A 25,369-nucleotide genomic window follows, 5' to 3' on the forward strand; every position below is an offset into this window, starting at 1 on the left:
TTCCCTTCCCTCCACCAGACCCTACCATTATGTTTACCTTTCCCCTCAAGTACCATTTCGTTTTTTTGTCCTTGTTAATTAATAGCATTTTCAGGAGTATGCGGCCTTAAAACACAATGGCCCTCATTACGACCCTGGCGTTGGACCATGGTGCTAATAGCACCATGGTCCATGCCGGTAACTTACCGACTCCGCCATGGCGGAATGGGGAATTACCGCCCCATTCCGAGGTTGGCGGGGCGTAATTCCCCATGCCGCCATGGCCCTTCCTCATTCCCATTTTTGCCCATAGGGCTCAATGGGATTGGGGAAGGCGCTAAGTACGGTGCCGCAAATTGCGGCACCATACTTAGCACCAAGGTCCCTTTGCGGGTTGGTTTTTAACGCCTGAAAAAAGCAGCGCCGCCACCTTTTATGGCGCTGTTAACCCCTTAACGCCAGGGTTGTAATGAGGGCCAATTTATTCAATAATTTTCGGACATTGACTACATCTCTTCTACAGATTGCATACCATAAGAAAGCTTGTGTTGAAGGTTAATGAATGTGCATTGTTCAATTCAATTCCATTCAATATATTGCATAGCTGTACCTATTACAATTTCAATTACAATTTGAAAATACTATAACACTAAAACACTAAATGTCATTGATGACATTAAAAGCACCTCAACGCTTCCATGTGGCCTAATGTACAGACACCTTACTTTCACCATGATGTCAACATTTCTCAAGGGCGAACGTTCTTGTCACTCTCCATTCAGACAGTAAGTAGAGTGCTACAGCTCACCCCTTGCATCAAAGCACAGACATGAATTGCACCAGAGAAAGTTATAATACGCCTTGCCCTAAAATGGGGGAAATGAACCTGCCTCCAAAGGCTTTTATACGATTCACATAGGCGGAACCAATGGCCCCTTGATTTTATTATTGCAGGCACATACCTGTCCCTCTCACGATTTACTCCATTTTGCTGTTAGATTCTCAAGGTGGACATCACCGAGATGAAATGACATACACAGTTTCCTTGGAGTGGTCCATCATCAGATACTCGTCCACTCTCCGGGTTTGTCTTGTGACTTATGCACCACGGCAACATCTTGTGATTGCCATGGTTCAGAAAAAATATCCCTTGTTAGTCAAGGGGCCTCACCTCCTCCACTGCCTCACCCATACATGGAGGCACACGAGTCCCATAGCATGGCACAGCACACATAAGCTAGTCCTAATCCATACTGCCCGTGGGATCTTGATATGATCATCCATGGCCATAAGATTCTTGGAAGGGTATCTTGGTATCTTGGTAAATTCCAGGCTCAGGGTTAGTCAAACATCACATCCAATTTGCAACCAATAAATAACCACTCTATATCCAACTCGTGGAGCTTCCACCGAGGGAGCAACCATCTGTCCATTTGTGAACTGTCTGCAAATCTGGAGCGTGAAGAAAGGAACACACAAGGGCACTGGTTAGCAATACACAAAATCAGCATGTACTGTAGAGTTATTGTCACAGTTCAACCTCACACAATCCCTTCTGGTGATCAGTATTATTAATTTCCTGAACAAATCCTTTATAGGTACCATATACCATCTCTTATTGCTACTGTTCTCTGTTGTCATTTTCCATTTCACTGTGGACAGTTGCTCTTGCAACTAATTTGTTAGTTCATCCAATATGTAGGCTACGATTCTAAATGTGACATGAAAGCCACCTTCTAGATCAAGGCAACAAGGAAATGCTTACAGTTGAATGAGCTCTGCCTATCAGCAATTCATACATTAAAACCCTTTGTTTACTTCTCAGATTGGGACCTCGGCTGCCCCGTTCCAGCACAAGGCGATCATTACACTGCATGGAAACCTGCGCTCCCCTGAACTTCCACTCTATGGTGCAAAGACTCTGGCGGTGAGAGAAGGGATCCTCGAACTTCATGGTAAGCCTCGACAAGTTGATAACAATCATGCTCAACCAAGTCATATCATATTAGTATCCATTTACATATTCCTGTGGAGGAAAAAGGGCAATTGCATGGTTTCTAGTACTGGCATAATATGCTCATGCTGAGAAGAGTACACACAAAAAAATCGGTTTAGGTTTTAGGCTTAATTGGGTATCAGGTCCGTGAGTCAGCTCCTAATGAAAGGCAGTCTACTGCCAGAGTGCTATAGGTTGACCATTTTGTATTTATTTATTTACAGTTTTTATATAGAGCAAATTAAACAAAAAATGCATTAGGGCGCTGTACACATTGATTACAAGTAAAAACCCATCATACCTATTTTCAATAACCATAAAAAGGAATTCTAAAATATTTTTTAAAATCACCAAATCAGTCGTAGTTATAAACGTTTTTCCACAACCATGTTTTTACTACTTTTTAAAATCTTAGGTAGTCCGATATTATTCTTAAATCACAGGGAAGTGCATTTCAGCATCTTACTGCGGCCCCTGAGAATGAGCGGCTGAAAGTGGGCACTTCTAGTTTTTAAGATTCTCGACTCCTGAGTCCTCTCACCCCTCCAGAAACGTTCAATTTTTCTGCTAAATATGAAGGGATGTTGGAATAAGATTTGAGCAGCCAGAAAGGTAACTGTTAGACAAATATTGGTGATGGTGAATTCCGGAAGATTAGGTCAATCTTTGAAACCTGTGAGGGAGAGAGCTAAGGAGGGGAGAAGGAGTGTCAGGAGGAAAGTAGGCTATGGGGAAGCTGGCGATCACAGTTGATCTACGCAGAGCCCAAGCTTTTAACAAATTGCACTATACACTATGGTTATTGTTCACTACTTTAATTTGTTTATAAAATCACGCCTAATTATTTTGAAAGTTTTCAAAAAAGGTAATTAAAAAACTAGCAAATTCCAAAACGGGACTAAAACCACAAAGGTCGACATTGGAAAGAATTTTAGGCCTATCGCCCTTATGAATGCCTCGGCTAAGGTATTTGCAATTCTGTTATTAAAACAGATGCAAAAATATAGTGACTCTAATAACATACTTTCAAAATTCCAAACGGGGTTCAGGAAACATATTGGAACGTCGCTAAATGCAATTATAATATCGCATTTACTTGCTAAATCTAAGATTCCAGGGACAGGACCGATATATATCGCGTCACTGGATCTTACTAGTGCGTTTGATTGCCTTATTAGGGATTTTCTATGGAAGAAACTTCTTCACCTTGGATTCCCCAAAAGGCTTGTGCAATTAATTTCAATGCTCCATAGTAATACATTTTACCAAGTAAGATTAAATAGAGAAGGGTCTCTCACTCCTCCGATTGTCACCGAGGTGGGGGTGAAGCAAGGTTGTAATCTTGCCTCTACCCTCTTTAACATATATCTTTGCGAGATCGATTCACTTTGGACCGGCTCTCATATGTTGCTGGCCAGATTGGGGCATCTTAAGATGGATTGGTTATGTTTCGCAGACGATATTATTTTATTTGATAGGACCCCCTCAGGACTCCAAAATAAATTAAATCGCTTTCAGGAATATGCCACGAATTGTAATCTTGTGTCCAACCCAGCAAAATCGCAAATCATTGTTTTTCGGAATAATAGAAAGCTGAAATCTTATTTCTGGACAATTGCAGGAGTTAGACTTGAACAAATAAAGTCAACCAGATATCTTGGGTATCATGTAGCAGAGACACATTCTGTCAAATTCTGGGTGGATTATCTGAAATGTAAAACTTGCACTATGTCTTCCTTAATGAAAATCTTATATGGGAAATACTGTAAGTTCTCGGTGTTGCCCTTGATTGATTTCTATCTATTAAAGGTTGAACCTAGTATTCTCTTTTGCCTGGACATGTCTCTACTTAATGTAGACCCTAGTATTCTCTTTTGCCTGGACATGTCTCTACTAAATGTAGACCTTATTTTGAACAAGATCCAAGGAAATCTGTGGAAACGTACGTTAGGTTTGGCTGCCTCTACTCCTATTTCTATTGTACGCCACGAGATGGGTTTATCTTCATTGGCATCAAGATGGAAATGGCGACAACTCTCAAGATATAGTAAAATACTATCCCCTCCCAGAGATTCTCTCTTCCAGGACTTAAACACATTACTAAGTGAAGGGTCAGTAACTTCATTGACACAGTTTAAAGAAAACATGGATAAAACCCTAGAACTAATTGATGTTCTCATGGAGGATTTTCTAATTGGACTCCCTAAAAACAAAAGTACATTTTATGGCGGGGACTGGAGTGAGACCATAGACTCCACGAAAAAATACTCGCATTATGCTGAATATGAATCTAGACCTAGGAAGAGGGGATCTCGTCCTAATCATATCATTCAGTGTCCATGTAGTAAAGTCAGAAATATATACCTGAGATTTAAGCTCAAACAGTTCTCCACCTTGGAACGAATGCAAAGGTGGGATCTGGTGAAAGTCCGGCAAGGAGATCTAAGTTGTCGTTTTTGTTTATGTAAAACGCAGATAGAAACAACAAAGCATCCATTTCTATACTGTCCGTTTTTTGAAGAAGTGAGGCAGACAACCTTGGGTGAATTTTGCCCAGATGAAACTGAAATTGCACAAACTTGTCCGGAACGAGCATGCGGTTCATTTTAGCATTGTCTAGGTTACTAAACAACATTGAGGATGCCTTGTTAAATACTAACATGAGCCTTAAGCAAAATATTGAAATTGACAGAATATAACTGTCCTGATGATGCGATAATCAGGTGATCCTTTAGTTGATTATATAGATATTATATAATAATATCCTTTGAGGTTCACATTGTTTGTGGTGATATATGTAAAAGTAGAATGGATTTTAAATAATGACTGTTGAAGTATAAGTATGAATTCAAGGAAATTTGTTTTTATGTATCTAATGTTTTGATATGTTGTAAAAGTTTGATTATTTTTGCAAACTAAAAACCACTTTTAAATTAAAAAAAAAGGATTGACTTTCAGGGCACAACGTTCAGGGCATTACAATTAAAAACTGAATATTTGACCTCAGGGGTGCTGACTTGCAATGGTCTCTGAACAGGCAGAATCACAATTGCAAGTTGACCTTTGAGCATGGAACCCAGAGTTAGGCCCAGACATTCCAGTGGTAGGACACCAGAACTCGAGCCCCAATTCTGTGCATCAATCATTTTGTTCTGAAGAATTATGCACATTGATCACAATGCTGTTGAAGTATATTAATATAATATGTGAGAGAGCCATGAATTGGAAGTGAGTTGTGTGGGGCTCATTTGTTTGGTGTCCATCTTTACATTGTGAAAATAACCACTTCACCTCCTACCTCATCAGTGCTTGAAACATTTTGTTTCCCTGCGTTGTTTTTGATCACGTCATTTTCTGTTTGGCTTTTCACTTCAATCAGTTTCATTCTAAGCCCTCTGCCGTATTTGAGCAACTGTGCTGTTTTGCACACTATTTCTTAGACGTAGGCGGAGCATAGAACTGTGTGAAAAATCCATTTTGTATTGTTCCCAGCTGTCTCCAGGAAAAACGCTCACATCTAATTTTGATGCAGAAGAAAGGGTTGAATCATCAAGGATTTCACATTCATTGTAATACCGGCCACAGTGCATACACATACTGGCAAGCATCCTAGGATCGGGAATGTGCTCCCTTGCATAGGACAAACCTGTATGACTTCAGGGCTATTGGGAAGGCTATTAGAGAATTCCTGTTGACTTTGAGCATTCACTCTGCCCCTCATATTGATTCTGGTTTCTACTAAACCTACAGGCTATTCAGTTTGCACTGCCTGTCATTGTGTGCATTACAGGGCCATTAAATCAGGCTGTCCTGGCTCCTTCCTGCTAGGAATGCTGTCCCTGTGGATACAAATGCTTAATTAATGTAGTGTATGTATAATGCTGACGAAAAGGGTGGGGTGTTGTTGCATTGAGCAGGAGGGGAGGAAGCAGATGGGAATGAAGTTATGGCGGGGACATCCCCCTAATATACCAAACAATAGGATTTGGATGTAGGCGCTGGAGATGTGAGAGGGGTTTTACATATGTATGTTTGATTTAGTTAGTATATTCAAAATAAATTACATGGTACCTTATAGCAAACCCATGCTGTAAATGTTTCAAGGGTTAATCTGGATGTGGTGCCTGCCTTTACAATGTAAATACTTGCTGGCAGAGTTGCAATCTGATGGTGTGAGAGTGACAAGGCAATTACCTGTAGATGTGATGGCTGCCAATGTACTAACATGCATCTAAGTGGCATATGAACTCAAGGAAAACCAATGCTTGGAACTGGCACCAAATACCTGCTATAAGATTTCCACCTGACCCGTCACTTCCCATGTATTTATCAATTAGAAACCCATTGAAGTGTTTGCAGCCTTAACCATAGGTGACCTCCAAGTACCAGCCCTTACCTGCTGTCAGGACACCCCACACAGGGCAATGTCGGCAATGTTTTAGTCAGAATCCCCTGTAATTGTCTGTTCCCAGTCTGGTGTGCCTGTGTTGGAGAAAATGTGCTTGGTCAAAGCTGTTGGTACCCACAGTGCGTCCTATTCTCATAGCTCCAGAGGCACTTGGGTGGATGGGGTACTTGTTATCTAAAGGCAACTGTTGGGCCATGACACGTAGATGCTATGGGACTCAGTTTATATGCTCTGGAAAAATGCCGGAAAGTGTACTTTGCAGGTGGAGAAGTACCAGTTGACTACACTCCATGCCATTTTTTAACATTGTATTTTTAGTATGAAGCCTGTGATGGAAAGTCTGCTCCTATTCTTCGACCAGAACTGTGCTGAAAATGCACATATATCTCTGGCATCTGGTTCCATGCAGGTGGAGAGGCATGAATCCCTAACCACCTTTTTATTTTTTTACATATGTAAACACCAGGAAGAATCCATAAAGTTTCATTGAAAGGCTGGCCGCCATGCACCTACATGGCAACCAGCATTACTCCTTGTTTTGATTAGAACCTTCATAATGAATGGGATCCCAGGACCACTCAGTCTCCCATACCTCTTTTACAACCCTAATCAAAAAGTACCAAAATTGCATACAGTGAGCTGTGAACATGTAACCAAAATCCTGAAGAAAATGACCACCAGCGCGTGAGAGTGACTACCAGTGGTGTGCGGTCAGGACACACTTCGGTCATACGGATTAGTGGATGGTGGTATCTCTTCATCCACGATATACCCTAGTGGATTTCAGTAAAAACAGAAAGCAATTCTTAAAAAATGTTATTGGATGAAAAGATCCTGGTATGTAAAAAATGTGTTTTCATTTTTCTTATTTCTTGTTCACACAAGGATATATGTATATAGCTTTCACGCATCCTGCGTATGGTCGATGAGTAAGCATGCTTCCATTTTCCTAAATTGTATAAAACATTAGGAATTTCAAACTTGGGTGTGTTTGTTTATGGACCCGTTTATGCTTATTTTTAGTAGAATTTTAGCGTATTCAGTGTATTTTTAGCAGAACATAGACGTCTAGCACCTTTTGCAGACTGTCATTTTATAGATCTAGAGTTGAGGTGCGATTGGTAAAGTGATATATGAGTTACATTAAAAATGTATGTAGTGAAAAACTCTTGCTGATGGCTAGCACGAAATAATATATAATATGTGCTGCATATGTTTCCCTTGTTTGGCTTAGTGTGAAAATAAACACTTAAAGTCGCGGCCACTTAACTTCGTTAATTGCAAATGGAAGCATGGAAGCTGGGCGGGTGGCTAAAAAAAATAAAAAATAAAAATAAAAAATGGAAGCTGGGCATACAATTAAGGTCAGCCTCAGGCTTCATATGCTTAAAAAATGCTCCATCAATATCAAACAACAACGATTATACAATATGAGGCAGCTGTTCACTAATTAACTTGATATGCTTCATCAAGTTATTAAGAAAGAAAATCTCTTTAAGTGACAACGCTCTTCACACTACAACAATACGGTAGATGTGCATGAGACAGCAAACATCTTGACAGACTATAACACCGGACGTAAAGCCCCAACTAACCGGAAACCTTTCAGGAGGTTAATGCTAGCAACTTGTCAAAGAATTGCTCTAACACTACTAGCAAACTCATGAAGTTGATTACCAAAGAATTTGCATCATTGGTTGTCTCCAGTTACATCACTGTTTGAGGCATGGTGCTCCTTGAGCCCTGGAGCAGGTGACACACTTCAGTTCTTTGCCACTGGCACACAGTCAATTCTTCAAAGTGTTGGCTACAGTTCAAATGAAGATTAAAATGGAGGTATCTTTACATGCACACAATTTCGGATGCAATCTCTTCCAGAATAAGACATTTTTAAGGGGTTAAAACCAATGAAACAAAAATACAAATAATGTCTTTACTAATTGTTCCTCGTGTTCATATCCCGATAGCATACTGCACAGAGCTCAAATAAAAAAGAGTTGAAGAAATACATCTGACACATGTATTTGTTTACATTTATAAAGCGCACTGGCAACCCAGATGCCTCGAGGCGCTGTTACATGAAGGTGAAACTTAGTTACAGGTTACATAGTAACAAATGGGATACATGAGGCATCATCAAATTACAGTACAGGGTGGCATGGCATACACACAGCAAGAATGCTTTAATGGCAGAAAGCAGAGTTCCAGAATGGGTACTGGGTGTAGTGTGGGTGGTCAGATGAAGAGTCTGGTTTTGAGTTCCTTACGGAAGGCTAAGTGGGAGGAGATGCCTCTGAGGTTGGGCGGAAGCGAGTTCCTCTGGGTTGCTGCTACAAAAGGGAAGCTGGAGCCTCCTGCCTTAGCTCGGGCGACCTTCGGGGTTGAAAGTAGGTTGGTGTAAGGGGTTCTTGTGGGTCTTTCAGAGCTTGGCATGGAGAATCTTTGAGAGAGGTATTGGGGTGCTGCGTAGTCAATGCTTGTATGGGTGAGTGATAATATTTTGAAAAGAACTAATTTCTTGACTGATAGCCAATGTGCTTGTCTCCTGGCCGTTGAGATGTGTTCTCTTTTAGGAATAGCAATGGCAGCTCTGAGGGCATTATTTTGGGTGGTGTGTAATTTGTCCAAATTCTTTGAGGAAGTCCCAGCCATGAGGGCGTTACAATAGTCAAGCCTTGCCACAGTTATGGCCCTGGATATGGTCAGGCAGTTTTGTTTCGTAAGGAAATGTCTAGCTCCAGTGAGGAGTTTGGTGTGGTATGCTGCTGATGAGGCAATGGAGTTAACTTGCCTTGTCATTTGTAAGGCTGGAGTCTAAGTAGGCAGCCAAGGTTTGGACGGCCTGGGAAACTGGAATTAGTATGTTGTCGATGGAAAAAGGTTTGTATTGGGAGTCAAGTTTTTTTAGTGTTTCTGGAGAGCCTACTAGGAGTAGTTCTGTTTTGTCCCCTTTGAGAAAGAGCCAGTTCCTGGCCATCCAAGTTTGTATAGTGGAGTAGATGGTGTTGAGGGTCTTGGAGTCTGCCTCGTAGTCACTTGCGAGTGCCAGGAGAACCTGAGTATCATCAGGGTAGTTAGTATACGGAATGCCTAGTGAGTCGAGGATGTAGAACAGAGGCCTAGTAAAAATATTATATAGGGTGGGCGATATGCAGGAGCCTTGGGGGGCTCAACATTGGATGGTCCTGGGGTGTGCGCAGGCTAGGTCAGTGAAAACTCTCATTGCTCGGCCTTGGATGAATGAAGTGATCCATGCTGTGGCATTGGGCAAAAAGTGTGCACAAAACCCTATGTTACCATAGGGTTTTGTGATGGACAAGATCAAAGGCAGCCGAGAGGTCGAGGAGGAGTAGTAGGTCTGTTTTGCCAGAATGACTTATGTCGTCCATTTGGTTCTTTAGATCAAGTAGGGCTGTTTCAGTTCCATGCCATGGACGAAATCCCAACTGTCGGAGACCCAGGAGGTTGTTAGCTTCAAGGAATTGTTGGACTTACAGGTAGGCTGCTTTGTCTATGATCTTTAGTAGGAAGGGGACTGTGGTGATGGGTTTGAAGTTACCTGGTGCAGTGGGGTCTAGGGAAGAAGGTTTCTTAAGAAGCGGGCGGACCCAAGCTTCGTTAAGGCAGGCAGGGACAGTACCGTTGGAGAAAGAGGCGTCAATAAAGGCCGTGAGGAAGGGTGCAAGAGTGGGGGCACATTATTTAATGAGGGTGGCTGGGCAGGTGTCACCCTTGCAGTTCGAGGGTTTGCTAGATTTCATGAGAGCTAAGACTTCCTGTTCGAAAACATCTCTGAAGGAGAAAAGGGGTGAGTTGACCAGAGAGTCTGTGGGGGTTGTGTGGGGAACTTGGATGTTAAGTGATTGTTGGTTGGCTTGGATTCTAATTTGCAGATTCGAGTTTGCTGAGCATGGCATCTTGGATGCTGTTGCACCAGTCCTTGTCTTTCGAGATGAGTTGGGGGGCGGAGGAGGCAGGTGTTTCCAGCTCCCTGAAAATGGAGAAGATCTCTTTAGTGTTGGAGCTTACAGAGTCTATCCCTGTATTGAATGTGGTAGCTTTGGCTTTGATAATGGAGTTTTTGTAATCTTTTACTAGTTTGATAAATTCCCTTTTAGTGGTGTCGTTAGGGTTGGCTTTCCAGGTGGAGACTGCTTCTCTTTTTTTAGCTCGAAGATCTAAGAGCTCCGTAGTGAACCAGGCATTGGAGTGCTTAGAGCGTTTAGCTTTCCTACGGGTGAGAGGGGCTATGATGTCTATGCCTTGCGTGATGATGGAGTTGAAAGTCGGAATTAAGGAATCGGGATCATTGGTGAAGTGTGGTCTTAAGGCAGGAACTGTGAGGCAGAGTTTTGCCCCTCTTTCGTTAGTTGGCGGGCGCTTCTTGTGGGAGCTGGTGGGAGTGGGGTGTTGGGTCGGAGAGCTGCCTTGGACGTTGTGATATCAAAGAGGATGAGGTGGTGGTCAGTCCATGGCAAGGGTTTGTTAGCTCTGATGGTGACTTGGCAGTTGTGTTGGGCTATCCAGTCAAGGGTGCGGCCCTTGTTGTGGGTGGGCCTTGAGATGGCTTGATGGAATCCAGGTTGCCTAGTGCTTTGTTTAGGGTGTTTGCTGATTGATTTCTCTGGTCGTTTAGGCCAAGGTTAAGGTCTCCTAAGAGGATGAACTTGGTTGATTTTTTTAGGTTGTCTGCAAGTAGATGGGTTAGGGCAGCTTGAAAATCTTTTATGGGTCCTGGTGGGCGGTAGACGATGTGGAGGGTGATGGTGGAGTCCGGCGAGGGGTTGAGTTTAAGCATTAGGTGGTCACTGCTATTTTCAGCACTGACAGGGATAGAGTCTTTTGCTATGAGGGCAGCTCTGCCGCCTGTGCGGAGGGGGCTATCTTGTTTGAAGATGGTGTAGCAGGCGGGTGTGCGAGTGATAATGCTGGGCCAGAATCTTTGTGGAACCAGGTTTCACTAATTGCCAAGAGGTTGAGGTTCTTGGTGGTGATGAGATCTTGGATGTCGAGGGCATGGGCAGCGAGGGATTGAGCATTGATGAGGGTGCAGTTGAGTAGCTGGGGTAATGTATTGCTGGCGGTAGCAACGTGAGGTTGTGGTTTGGTGGTGGTTGGGAGGTCAGGGGTGGTTGAAGGCAGTAATTTGTGCATTTGCGTGAGTGGTCCCATCGAGTAGCTAGTAATAGGTAAATGGGGTTTGGGCAGTACTGGGCTGGGTTGAGTAGGGTGTGACTCAGGTATGGTATCAGGTGGTGCATCAGGTTGCGCTGCATGTGTTTCAAGTTGGGATTTTCTTTGAGTCCGTGTGGATAGTCTCACTAGTCTGCTTAACCCTAAAATGGGTGTGGTAGGGAATGAATGACTAGAAATTCTGGAGCTAAGGCATAAGTGTCTGGTTTCGCCTAGACATGGGAGGCAGGTGCCTGTGAGGTTGGGAGTGCTGGGGGTTAGTGTGGGGGCAGGTAGTGTGATAGATGTGTGTGGGAAGGGGGGATAGTGGGTAGGAACGTTGTGAGACAGGGAAGGGGGTGGTGGTGTGGGCATCCAAGGCGTGTGCGGCTGTTGCCTTGGCGGGTGAACATGCCTGTTGTGCAAGGAGGGGTTTGGGTCATAATGTATGTAATATCTGCCATAGTGGTAAGCAGTAAGGTAACTGGGTGCACAATATAGTTTCAGTAGGCTGGGCTAAGCAGAGATACAAGGCAAATAACTGGGTACTCAACACACTGTCAATGGGCACAGTTTCAGAGATACAAGGCAAATAACTGGGTGCTCAACACAGTTTCATTGGGCTAGGATAGGCAGAAGTGACTGGGTGCTCAACATAGTATCAATGGGCACAGTTTCAGAGATACAAGGAAAATAACTAGGTGCTCAACACAGTTTCAATGGGGTAGGCTAGACAGCGATACAAGGCAGGTGTATATTTCAGGCGCAATCGGTAGTTATCATGAGTTAGGCATTTGTACGAGTGAAGAGAGAACTTAGCGCAGCATCGACAGGTAAACGGCAATGTCAACCATTATGGGCGATTATCTTGAAATCACTGGCGTAGTAGCAAGTTTGGGGAGGCCGTGCTTCTGTGCCGGGTCGGTGACCGCATGCGTATAGGCTACTATAGGCAGGGCCGATCGCCGATAGTGGTGACATGGTGGGGACGTGGGTTATAGGGTTAAGCCCTGAATATGGTCAATATGGAGCAGAGATAGTGCAAATGGGTGATAATCACAGAATCCGGCGATGTAATATAATGTTGCAGGAGAAATGGTGGCAGGCTGGTGCTTACCAGGTTCCAGTGCTGAGAGCCAGTGGTGCATCCGAGGAGGGTTTTAGATGGCTGGCAGGTAGAGGATGTCATGTGTCCATGTCCTGTGAGTGCTCGGTACTGGCAGAATGGGGTGCTCCTGGGCTCCGGAAGGCCCGGACAGGCAAAGACAGGGCCTTGAGTTTAAGGGCCTTTGGTGGATGGGCCAGCTTCCGCCTGTCAGTCGACTGGATTGGCCAATGTAGTTGTTTGCGGCCAATCAGAGATGTCAGTGGTTGTGTGGATGACTTTCAACATGGCGAGGCAAATGAGTTGGACATTTTTGACTGGCTGTTGCATACAGATCGTAGTGCAGCAAATAAGTATAATAAAGTGGAAATTTCTGATTTCGTCGTCGCGTTGTTGGCAGTTCGAGCTTCAATACAATGCTCAATGCAGGTGTGCAATTAGAAGGGGTGCACTTGCAATAATAAAGGCTCATCCGGGTCTTACTAGTGATGTGTATAGTGCCCATTGGTGGTGTTTCTCCACAGGCAGATGCTTGCTGAGGAATGGAGAAGGGCTCCTACCCTCTCGGCGTCGTTGAGGTCGGGGAGGGAATGAATTGAATCAAGACACAGACAGGGCCTTGAGTTTACAGGCCTTTGGTGGATGGGCTGGCTTCCGCCTGTCGGTCAACTAGATTGGCCAATGTAGTTGAATGCGGCCAATCAGAGATGTTGGTCGTTGTGTGGATACCTTTCAGCATGGCGAGCCAAATGAGATGGCCATTTTTGACTCGCTGTTGCATACAGATTGTAGTGCAGCAAATAAGTATAATAAAGTGAAAATTGAAGATTATGTCATTGCGTTGTCGGCACATGATTCATACATATCAAAGGTGCAAGTCACAACCCTCCGACATCTTGGATTTGGCTGGAATGATGACTATGCAGCTCTTGAAAGTCGACCTTTAGCTGTCTAGTAGGCACATCTCTATCGTAGAAACTTTATTAGAACATATGCAACTCGCCAAACAGTATTTTTTGTCATATGTCTTTAGAAATAAAGCTTTGAGCTTTATCGCAGTTCTGTTTGTGTTAAATAATTGATTGATTAATAACGTCAATCCATTACAAATGTATTACTTTGTAGGAACATTCAATAGCCATCACCTTTCAAAAAGCTTTATAAGCTAATATCGCTTTGTAAATATAAGCATAGAACTTATGGCAAGCAGTGTTTCATCTATACATCAAATATTCTATTTATTGTTTCAGGCTTGCCTATTCCTGTGACCTGGACTCGATTGGCTGAAACTGCTGAAGCAGGGGCATCCACCATCATTTTAGAAAATGCTGTAACATGGAAAAGTGGAGATGAAATTGTTATTGCATCAACTGGAGATAGGTACATCAATATGTCTGTCCATAATTTAAATACGTACCTATGTTTATATGTCTCAATGTATGAGTCCATAGTCTGTGTATGTTGTCTATGCACCAATAGGTGGTGCTGTTTCTTGTCTGCCACATTAGTGTTGCAGGATAAGCAGGAGTGATGAGGGCCAAGTAAACTGAATGAGTTAACTAGCATTCCGACTTTCTTGTGATGGGACTGGGCCCTGAATTTGGGCTCCAACATGATGGGGTGCATAAGAAATACAATGTTCCACAGGTGAGCATGAAGTCTGCATGTTGATTGCATCACTGGTGTGAGTATTAGGAAAGGTTTGCAATCCAGGGATCCTTTTTTTTGATCAACTGAAAAGTGTTATAGATTTTTGGGTTTTCAGAATTACCAAAAATATACAATTACTCCCAGATCAAGTGAATTGCATGTTAAGGCTTCTCTGACATAATCATCATGGATATTCTGAAAATTATGGTATAGAGTGAGAGACTGGGTTCTAGATAGTGAACACTCCTGTGCTGAGCTCTGTGTATAGTTCTCTTTGTATTGGCCTGTTTCTGCAAGATCACAGGTTTGTAAGAGGCAAACCCAATGCCTCTTGAAGGGGAAATTGATCTCAAGCGTTTCTTCTTTGGTTGTTACATGTGGGTTTTAATTATGGTGAAATAGGACCTGTGGTTCGAAAGCCATTGGCTAGTATTTGTCCATTAGGTGTGGCAAGTTTGTTAGGCTGCTGCCTGTGAGGAGTTTACTCTGTGCAGGCAGCAGCCTAAGAACTTGCCACACCTAATGGACAAATACTAACCAATGGCTTTCGAACCACAGGGATTACACCCTCAGAATCCTACCAAACTTGCCTTGAGAAAGACCTTCCGGGTTGAAACGCGTGTCGGCTGACCATCACCCACAAGTCAATGTGTCTAGAATTTTATTTCAACATATTTAAAACCCACATGTAACAACCACAGCAGAAATATTCTGAAAATGAGCTTACCTTTACACATATATGAATATTACACCCTTCATCATGAGTATAAATAGGAAGGTTATCCCCCATAATAGCATTTGTTTCCTTGCAAATACCAGGATTCGGTGTATCGAGACAGGAACCAGTGTTGCTCTCTTATAGTCATCATTAAAGCTCTCTTTTTTCGTGGGAATAAAATGTATGCAGATTTTTACTTTTTACACCATGTGAGTGTTTCAGGAGCAATATTAAAATGTAACATTTGACGTGTATGATTTGGGCAATTTCGGTCTCCATGAAGTTGTCCTAGAGATCAAAGTCTGAGGGAGACTTACAAATCATAGGTTTGAAAGCTGTCAGTGTTAGCTGAGCTGTGCCTCTTTCCTAATGATAACCATTACACTGGGCAATAGAATCATGTGTTACTTACAGTGCTGATTAGTAGAAAAACTGGATTAGCATGTGCTGTGTATGGCAAGCTGACCACATTGCCTTTGCCACATCGACCTAGGTATGGTATCCCTAGCTCCACAACAGCAGCATGTGTCTGCAGTAAATCCCTGCCATATCCCTTTGGGATAAACGAAACAGAAAAAAACCATAATGCCCATCTTGAACAAAACTAAAACCCTGACTGGATACAGGGCAATTGTATTTTGGACTGGGCAGGGGATGGACATTACAGTAGATCCAGTCATGTCACCTAGGCCAGGAAGGATGCTGAAAAACATTTCCCTAGGCTAGACAGCACAACACATGTTAACAAGCCAAGAAAAAAGTGACATCTCCCATAATCCACCTTTCCCAACAGAAGAAACCTTGGACTGGGCTAGCAAAAAGTACTTGCAGATTTGGACTCATAAAGGTAATGTGGGACAGTATTGTTTTAAAACCCCCAATGGGGGCATTCTTGCATGCACCCGTCCCCATTTTATATCAGCAGTGTCGGTGGGAAGCCAAGTCCTCACCCGTAAAGACAATGGACAAACAGACAGAGCCCCACTTCCTTACCACACTATCAGGAACACTGGGGAGTAGAGAACATATATCTCCCTCACAGTTCCCAGCACAAGGGAGGCAGACTTACCTGCAGCCTCCATTAAAGGAAAGGGAAAGGATAGCAGCTCTACACCAAACACCCACCCGACAGGAGTAATTCTAACTACAAACCCTAAGCTGTTTGGACCATGATGACACCAAAACGAAATTCAGGGGAACAAACCAGCAGCTCCTTCCCAGACAGCTACAACCACAGACTGAAGTGGGATCCAAGATTGCTGCTTCCCTATTTAAAGATGTACCCCTTGAACTCAGCACCACAAAGCATCTCTGCCATAGGGCATGCCCAGAGCTAGCTTGTGACCTCTCTGGACAAACAGCCGGAAGCTAGTCAGTCCAAGCACTATATAAAGGCCAACTCCCATGACAAGAGTGGAAGGGAGTTAAGTGACACAAAGACGGTGAGTTGTGATGTTAAAGATGAAGAAGCTTGCTGGAGCAGAGAGAATGGTTGCTGGGCTGGCTGTAAGACCTTGAGTGGAAGAACAGAGTGCAAGATCCAGAGAGGAGGTGATGAGAGAGGCTCTGATCAAGGGAAGGACAGAGCAGGAGGACAGAGAAGTTCAAGACAGAGGTTCTAGCCAAGGGGGAGGCAGAGCAGGAAAAGGACAGAGACCCTGACAAGAGAAAGAAGGGGTGGAGACCTTGAAGAATGAGAAGGGCACTATATCCCTGGGTTCAGACTAATGAGCATGGCACTATATCCCTTGTTGCGGACTATTGAACAGGGAACTGTATTCCTGGGTTTGGAAAGATGAGCAGGACACCATATACCTGAGAAACAAACAAAGCGATGAGGAGGAGGTGGAGGTGAAGAAAAGAAAAAGTCCCCTGGGGACTAACCCACAAAAGAATAACATACCTTGTGAAGTGTACTTGAATAGCTTTGTTGCGTCATTTGTGACACATGTAATATGTATGTTGCTAGTTTGTGCTATTAGGTGGCACTTATGCGTTATCTATAAGTTGAAATGAATGCATTGGAGTACAAGTAGGAGGAAGATGGCATATGAGGAGGGACACACAGGTTGTTGTGTTGTTTGGTTATTTATCCACCCCTGTGATTTCCCATGGCCATGTTAATCCCTATGACCATTCCCACCCACTACTTCCCCTCACAAAACACATCCTCTTGGGATCTATTTGAGCTTGCTCTTTCAAGCAGTTACTTCAACAATTAGCCTGCCATGGTTATTTGCAAGCAGTCTGCTGAGAGTTAATATCTTTAATGCAGTTGTAAATTGCTACTGGTGTAATTCGAAATGTCTTAACCAAATGTGCCTTCAGCTACTTGATTTTTATTTCTTCCATTCTCTGGAGTCCTTTTAAAAACTAGTAACGACAAAGCCAACAGTTTTGGCCTTAGGTATTAGGCATTTTGTAAGGTACTACCATCATCACTCCATTTTCTAGCTGTTGTTATCTAATGGCCAATTAATACCATTATATCAGTGCTTAGCAAATGCCTATACAAAAGCCCAAACTGTTGGCTTTGCCAATGCTTGTATTTTTTTATTGAGAGGACAAAATTGAAATTTAACAAGATGACTACAAAAACGTGCTCTATTCAAATTTTGCCGAGATATATAGGCAGATTTGTTATTTAATTCATGGTGGATTTTGCCCCTTGTTCAAAGATTGTACACATCAGCATCATCACTTGAGATGTGATTTTCGCACATGGAGCCACAATCTGCCCGTTGGGTCATTTAGTAGAAATATCCTGTAATCTTGTGTAAGACTTATATCAAGGCGATCGGGATGGGCCCAAACAAAATGCAGAGTGGTGCGCATCCATTGAAGAGGCCCTGTTGAGAAAGCTTGATAGAATAAAACAAAATATTGAGGGTAAGAGGAAAATGGTAGATTGTGCAGACCCAATGGCTTAAAGCACTACACAAAGAATTTCAGAGTCTCAATTTAACTTTCGCTCAGCTACAGAGACAGAACTGCTGGGCATTATTGGAAAATTGAAGCCTACAAATCGTAAAGGAGACTCATGTCCAGCAGACACTATTAAAGCATGTACCCCCATGTTGATTGGAACCTTAACTAAATGCATCAATGCTTCTTTTGCAGAAAATCATGTTCCTGACGAAATCAAAAGTGCATGGCTCACTCCATTGTTGGTTGAAAAAAGCAGGTCTCTGCCCTTTTGAACCGACCAATTACAGGCATATTACACATACTCCCTTTTTATTAAACATTTTAGACTGTGTGGCATATCTTCAGATTTTAGAGTATTTTAACAATCGCAATAGTTAACTTAAAAGGCAATCTGGATTTAGACAGGGACATGGCACGGAAACGGCATTGCTAGATTTAAAGTCTAGCCTTTTGCGTGTCATGGACAAGTGACAGACAGCTCTCCTGATGCTATTAGACCTATCCGCAGCCTTCGACCTGGTGGAGCGCGCATTACTTATCACCAGGTTCAAGGAAGTGGCTGCCTTTTTGCATGCAGTCGCATCCTGGATCGGATCATTTTTAAGAACCAGACTGTGCTGGTCTGTGGTGATACAGCTGGAGCAGCACCAACAGTGTTGCAGTTTTTTCTGTCCCACTTTTTAATCCGCTAGATGAAAACAATATAGGACACAAAAAGGCTGAATGAAGATTATGATGTTATTCATGTCAGGATGATGGAAAATGGTCTTGCTTTGAATAAGGAAAAGACCGAATTGATGGTGGTAGGAACAACACAAAAAATCCTAAAGCTTGGAGCTGATTATAGGATGTTTCAGGTGGCGGGTTATGACCTAGAAACTAAAAAGAAAGTGAAAACATTGGGAATTCATTTGAATCAACATTTTATTTTTAAAACACTTGCAACCCATCTCTCAAAATTTAAATATGAACTCCCAAGTGAACAGTTCGGTCTCCACTTCAGCACATTATATCCAGTTGTTAGCTCACATTCACCCCTATAACTCTAAGGTAAAGGTAAACTGTGAGACAATAGTAAGAGCTATTATAGGGTCTAAAATTGACTACTGTGGTAGCCTCTTAGTGGATATCAAGAAGGTAGAGTGTGACAGACCTCAGTTGATACAAAATAGTGCTGTGAGAGTAATTGCTGGACTTGGAGACCATGTAACTAAAGCAAGAAGAGAATTACAGTGGTTGCCAATTAAGGCTTGGATTGAGTTTTGTCTCCTTGTAATCTCACATAAATTCCTAGTGGGCTCAAGTCCTGCCTATTTGAGTGACGCATTGTTAACTAAAGCCAATGCCAGAACTCTTAGATCAAAAAAGACACATCAGGTGAAGGAGCCTATATGTACACTCTCACAAGTTAATAAGAGTGCCTTCTTTGCCGCGCCTCTCAAAGCCTGCAATGAAATTCCACCAGATCTTAGAGAAGTAGAAGTTACTGAAATGTTTAAGAATAAATGGAAGACTTTGCTCTTCAGATAGTTTGGTGCCTTTATGGTTTGTAGCTAGGATCCTCTGTCCTCTTACTGGTTTCCTTAGATTGTGTTGGTCTTGTGCCCATAAGCCTCTGGGTCCATAGCTGCGCTGACAAATTTATATAGTAAAGTAATAGAAATGTCACATATGCAGGTTCCATTTGGACTATTCCCAAAGTAGTCTCCTTATTATTCCACACCATAGACGCAAATCAGTTGAGCAAATCTAGAAATGCTCCCCCAAGGTCTTCGGTGTTCGAACCTTACAAAGTCACCAAGTAACAGTTGTCAGAGTCAAATCAGCGTCTTCCCTGTGTGTTTAGAGGGGGATCACAACACTGATGCCTGTGGTCCATTCCCTAAAATGCATCTAAAGAGTCCCATTGTGCTCAATATGTGCTCAATATGTGCTCAATATGGGTAAGGACATCATCTCCAGTGGTAAAATATGGCAATAACACTGGCTACAGAGTAGAGCATTACATCACAAGAAGAAGAAACACGAGATTTAGGTACAACAAAGAAGTAAATATTCTTCCAGTCCCTATTACTTATCATATTCTAAAATGCAACACGACCAGGCACAGAGATAGAGAAGGCACCCATTCCACTACTAGGGAACATGCAGAAAAAGGTGCTCTTCCTTCAGGGTCCTCCTCTCTACCTGAATTTAAGGCATCCAGAAAGTTAATGCTGACAATCTTCCAAAAGGAACCCCCAACACCTGCTGCTTTGGCACCCACTGTTCTGTTACTGGACAGGTCAGAGTATCGTTGCACGAAACAGGTCAGAGTAGCGTTGCACGAAACAGTGCACTTCCATCAGAATCAGGATTAGGCCAAGATTGTCACCAACACCACACATTGTTCAATTTCTGGAATTGCAAGTGTTCAGATCTCAAGCCCCTCCCAGCTCTGAGCCTGATGTGACTACAGCACTCCCAAATGGGCACCCCAACCCTCATCACCTCAAGCCCTGTGCCTTATAATTGGACCCCTCTGAACCTGCTGGGACTGCAATCCGGGGTTAATATTGAGTACAGTTTTGAGCATAATAAGGAAAGGTCTCAGATTGCATGCCATGACAGAACTACAGTTGAAGATAAGGACCCTAATGCACCATTGGACACTTGTGACCCTTAAAGTGCAGGATTTATCATTGCGTTATCAAATTGATTTAATTTACGTGTGCGCTAGGTCCTAGTGTTCTGTCCTCTCTGAATTCGATGATGAATAAGGCTGTTTATTGCCTTAGCAAATTTGCACACATTCCAACTAGAACATTCCATAAGCTTACTTTGAGTCAGATCGCTGGCAGGGTGTCCTTATCTTCTTAACTCGGTACCTTAAGGAATAAACATTCCATTGTACAATCAGTTTGCAGGAATGTTGCAAAGAAATACCAAGCTGCTCTTGAGGATCATATGGTTCTCACATCCCATTACACTGCTTAAGAGTCTGGTAGTCCAGGCCCTGAGTGCCACATTTAAAGCTGCTGCCTTTCTGAACATACCGCCAGTTAGAAAATCAAAGAAATTTGATCCATTATTGATTCAAGCAGCAGAGTCATTTAGGCTGCCAATGACTCAACACTTTCCCAAATATTTCAACAAACAATGGGATGCATCCAGGTGGCTCTCTCACGTGTCAGAAGGATTCTACGTGATTGATTTCTTTGCTATTAATTACTAAGTATTAAGTTAATTTGTGGTAGATTACATCAGGGTTTTATTCTTTTAATGAAGGTCTCCTATACCCTCCCTCCTGCTCCTCAGCACCCTCACCCCTTTCCACCCCCCAACCCCTACACTTCTCTCTCTCTCTCTCTCTCTCTCTCTCTCTCTCTCTCTCTCTCTCTCTCTCTCTCTCTCTCTCTCTCTCTCTCTCTCTATATATATATATATATATATATATATACAGTGAACAAAACTTTAGTTAATGATCAGTTAAGGTAAAAAACGTATCGCCACAAAACCCTGTAAATTCAGCTAAAGCCACCTTAACTTTGTGCCCCCTGCTGCGCAGCCTATGACCACAATGTTGGCATCACAGAAGACTTCACTGATTACATCACTAACACCATAATACCATCATGTATGACTTCACTGATAACATCACTGATGGCATCACTGATGACATCACTGGTGCCATCACTAATAACATCATATATGACAACAAATATCATTTAACTCATGGCATCAGACATAAGGTCACTCTAGGTATTTGTGTCAAGTCCAGTAGCATCTTCCAGCAGGAGTGAAGCTGGCCCACCAGACCCCCCAATTCTGCCTGCCAAACAGTCTCTGAATGTATAACTACCTAGCTGGAAAACCCAAGGGGAAAGGGGAAATGAAGAAAATAAGAAAAGGCAGATCTTCTGTGGTACCTCTGATGCCCTTGCGACAGGACAGGAAGACGGTGGTGTCTGGGAAAATCTAAAAAAATATTTACAGCTAGTTACTACCTGCACTGCCACCCTTCCTTTCAACTTCCCATTAATCTACCACCACTCCCCTCTATACCTGCTGCCTATGCTCAGTAGCTGATAGGCTCTTGCAACTCTGCTACCGATGAAACTTGAAAGTCTTGAGTCAGTCTGAATTTCTCAATTCTTCTTTTGAACTATTCTGAGCTCCTTGTTTTAGTTCATATACTTCTGTAGTTCTGACTGCCTCCTTAATAGAATTGCTTCCAGCTCACAGCTGAGATTACTTTAATTAACTTCTTCTGCTTGTGAACGGAATTCTAAAATGTCAACTTTTTCTTTTGAATTAGTATCTTTGTTTCATGAATTATATACATTGAAGTCTCTACCTGCAGACGCAGTTTCTGCTTCTTTACAACGCTTGCCAACTACTTCTTTTCTCTTCTCGTGCCACTCTTGAAATGCTGTGCTGATTTTCTACTTCAGTATTTAAACTCATTGACTGAATTGCCGCGCCTTGCAGGAAACACAGCTGCTTTCAGTTGAAACATTCCTCCAATACGGCTAGGCTCGTGTGTCACGTTCGTTACGCTATCGGGCCCTTTCCTCTACGCTGTCCGACGAGATATGCGCAGCGGATTGGAAAGAACAAATACTACGAATTCTGAAATTACTTATTCCTTAACATGTCGCGAAATTGCCAGAACCACGTAACGCGCTAATGGTTAATTTAGTTAAACGCGACATAACAAGTGATACACCTCTTCACTCGCGCTTGCACACACGCGCGCATTCGCCAGCTGACTATTGCTCACTAAAATGTTAGTTTTACTGTATTCTCAATGCTGCACAGGCAGTTTACAGATCCTCTTTTTATAACAGTTCAAAACTACCTTAACACATTTACTTCAATGCAATTTACGAAAATTACGTTTGCTTTTATGAATGAACTTAACTTTCTTCTTCTGTGGTCTTTGTTTCTGGTTCTCCAAGCTGCTTTCTCTTCTCAGAATATGCTTGCAGGTTCACCTTGAATCTTCAAATAAAACTGGATTTTCTTTGAAGTTATATAATTTATGTACAGAGCTAAAGTTACTGCAACCTGCTCCATGAGCAACTAGAATGAAAGGCAGTTTAGAACGCCTGACAGAATTCCAAACTACCTCACAAGCAAGCATAGCCAATCACTACTGCTGAGCCTGCCCTCCATCTTGCCCTGGGGAAACAAAGGCTTCTTGAAAGTCTCATTAAGGAAGATTATCTCACAAACCAAATCTAAGATCATTCAAAACTAGAACCCATCTCCCAACTCAGACTCAGGATAACTACTGATCATAACTCCTACACCTCCATGTAAAATGTTTAAGTGAAATGCCACAGTGTGGAAGCCTAAAAGAACCTTTAAGGTGCGTACCGTAGTGAGGGAACCTGACCATGCACTGTGGGACCCTTACATTTGCACATATTTAGACCACTCTTATGTTTCTACATATGTGATTTTAGCATTTTAGAATAGTTCATACCAATGAGGACATTTTGAAAAATAGTGAACAGCTAAGCATACATCATATCACTACTTGTGAAGCTTTCATTTGTAGTAGTTTGGTATGAAGGAGCGAGAGATCGGGGAGACTCACTGTCCCCAGGAGTCGTATCCCACCACCCAGGGTGAGATTAAAGTGAGCAGGAAAGTTAAATAGAGAGAGTTAAATAGCATTAGAGGACAAAGTGAGTTCTACCGCAGGGGCAGAAGCAGGGCGCAGCAGCGCCATGAAGAGAAGCATAGAGTCCAGCATAGAGACAGCACAAGCTATCCAAGGACAGGGTCTGCGATTGAAGGACCATCCATAAACCGGTAGAAAACTGTCTGTGTTCAGGAGTTCTACTCTGGCCGTTGGTGAGTGGAGAGCTGATGTCACCAGTGATGTCATCGGTGAAGTCATCTGTGATGTCATTATTGTGGACATAGGCTGCGCAATAGGGGGTGCGAAGTTAAGGTGGGTTTAGCTGAATTTCCAGGGTTTTGTTGCAATATGTTTTTTTACCTTAAATGATCATTAACTAAAGTATTTTTCGTTCCCATTGATCTCCCCATAATACTATATCCCCATAATTCCATTTTCTATGGCATTGTGAATCCCTTTTCTTCTAATAAAGATGTCCTCTCAGGCTTTGCAACGGGAATGCGCTGAGTTAAGCCGGTCCTGAGCTCCCCAAATCATTGTATTTCAGGGGTTTTGTTGTGATATGTTTCTTACTCTAATTGGTCATTGACTAACATTTTTTCATTGAATTTCAAGGGTTTTGTTATTCGATAGATTTCTTCCACCCTGCCCCCCTGTATATTTTAGAACACTACCAGACCACTATCCATGGCCTAAGGCAAAGCCCACTGTCCATTTTAAAACACTACCAGACTACTAGCTATGGCCTTAGGCCATTGCCAGTGGGCACGGCCACTCTATATTTTAAAACACTTGCAACACATCGCTCAAAGATATACATCTATCACAGGCTGATTTGGACCTGCTTTGACAGCAATATTGTTTTGTATAAAAGATGGCAGGCTTTGAGAACTCAAAAGCTTTTTAGGCAATGCGCAATGTGATTACATTATTTGCCAAGGATCACACACTTTGGTTAAGCAGTGTGCTACACGCCCGTTGTTTTATGGCCGGTCTCTTGGTGACTGTCGTGATACATCACACGACCCCAACTGACCACATTTAAGCGGCACTTAAAAGGGAAAAAATGACCAGTTGTAAGAATAACATATGCCATGGTACTTTCGTCCCATAGCGAAAATCAAAACCTGGCACCCATGAATATACGCACAGTAAGTGAATATATATAAGTGAAATATATAAATGTAGTTTACTTGACCTTCCCCTTAGGCAAAAGTGTGCAAGACAAAATAGCATTTGACTTTAAAAAAAAGTAATGAACACCAGAAAAATCACTTGATAGAGGAAATGTTCCAATAAATGTCCTGTCAAAGTATAAAAGGTGCTCACCCTTTAAACCCAGCAATCTGTAGTATAATAGCAAGGATGTGGGAGCCCCTCTACTGAGAACCAACGTGGGTCAGATACCCTGCTCTTTGGAATTTCTTCAACTCAGTAGGGTCTACAACCACATTTTAACTTACTGCACCTTCCACAGAGGAGAAATATCCATTTGCATATCAGTCTGGTCCCACCCACAAGGGCAGTCCAGTACCAAAATGCTAGGCAATTATCCTCTGGACAAGAATACCATCAGCAACCCCAGACACGTGTTTTGGCATTGTTGGGAGGTGAAGCTGAGCCTCTCTAAGGCACAGCAAGTAAGGGGTCCACGTCTGGATTACCCTGGGTTACTTAGGGTGAAACCCCAAGTTTTACAAATCAAGCAAGGATGTGGGAGCTACTCTACTGAGAGTGAACATGGGTCAAATAACCTGCTCTACAGAATTCCTTCCACTCAG

At 42.7% G+C, this 25,369-nt stretch overlaps 1 protein-coding gene across 1 annotated transcript in view; it reads left to right on the forward strand.

Moving 5' to 3' along the window:
* Positions 1-25,369, forward strand: part of LOC138498338 (fibrocystin-L-like) — an 848,238-nt gene that overhangs the window by 244,937 nt on the left and 577,932 nt on the right. Inside the window, exons 13-14 of the mRNA XM_069622136.1 lie at positions 1,805-1,934; positions 13,911-14,040. Of these exons, the coding sequence (XP_069478237.1) occupies positions 1,805-1,934; positions 13,911-14,040 (260 nt within the window). The remainder of the gene's footprint in view (positions 1-1,804; positions 1,935-13,910; positions 14,041-25,369) is intronic.

The sequence above is a fragment of the Ambystoma mexicanum genome, chromosome 5q (assembly GCF_040938575.1).
Source record: "Ambystoma mexicanum isolate Mex_15411 chromosome 5q, UKY_AmexF1_1, whole genome shotgun sequence".
Classification (NCBI taxonomy): Eukaryota; Metazoa; Chordata; class Amphibia; order Caudata; family Ambystomatidae; genus Ambystoma; species Ambystoma mexicanum.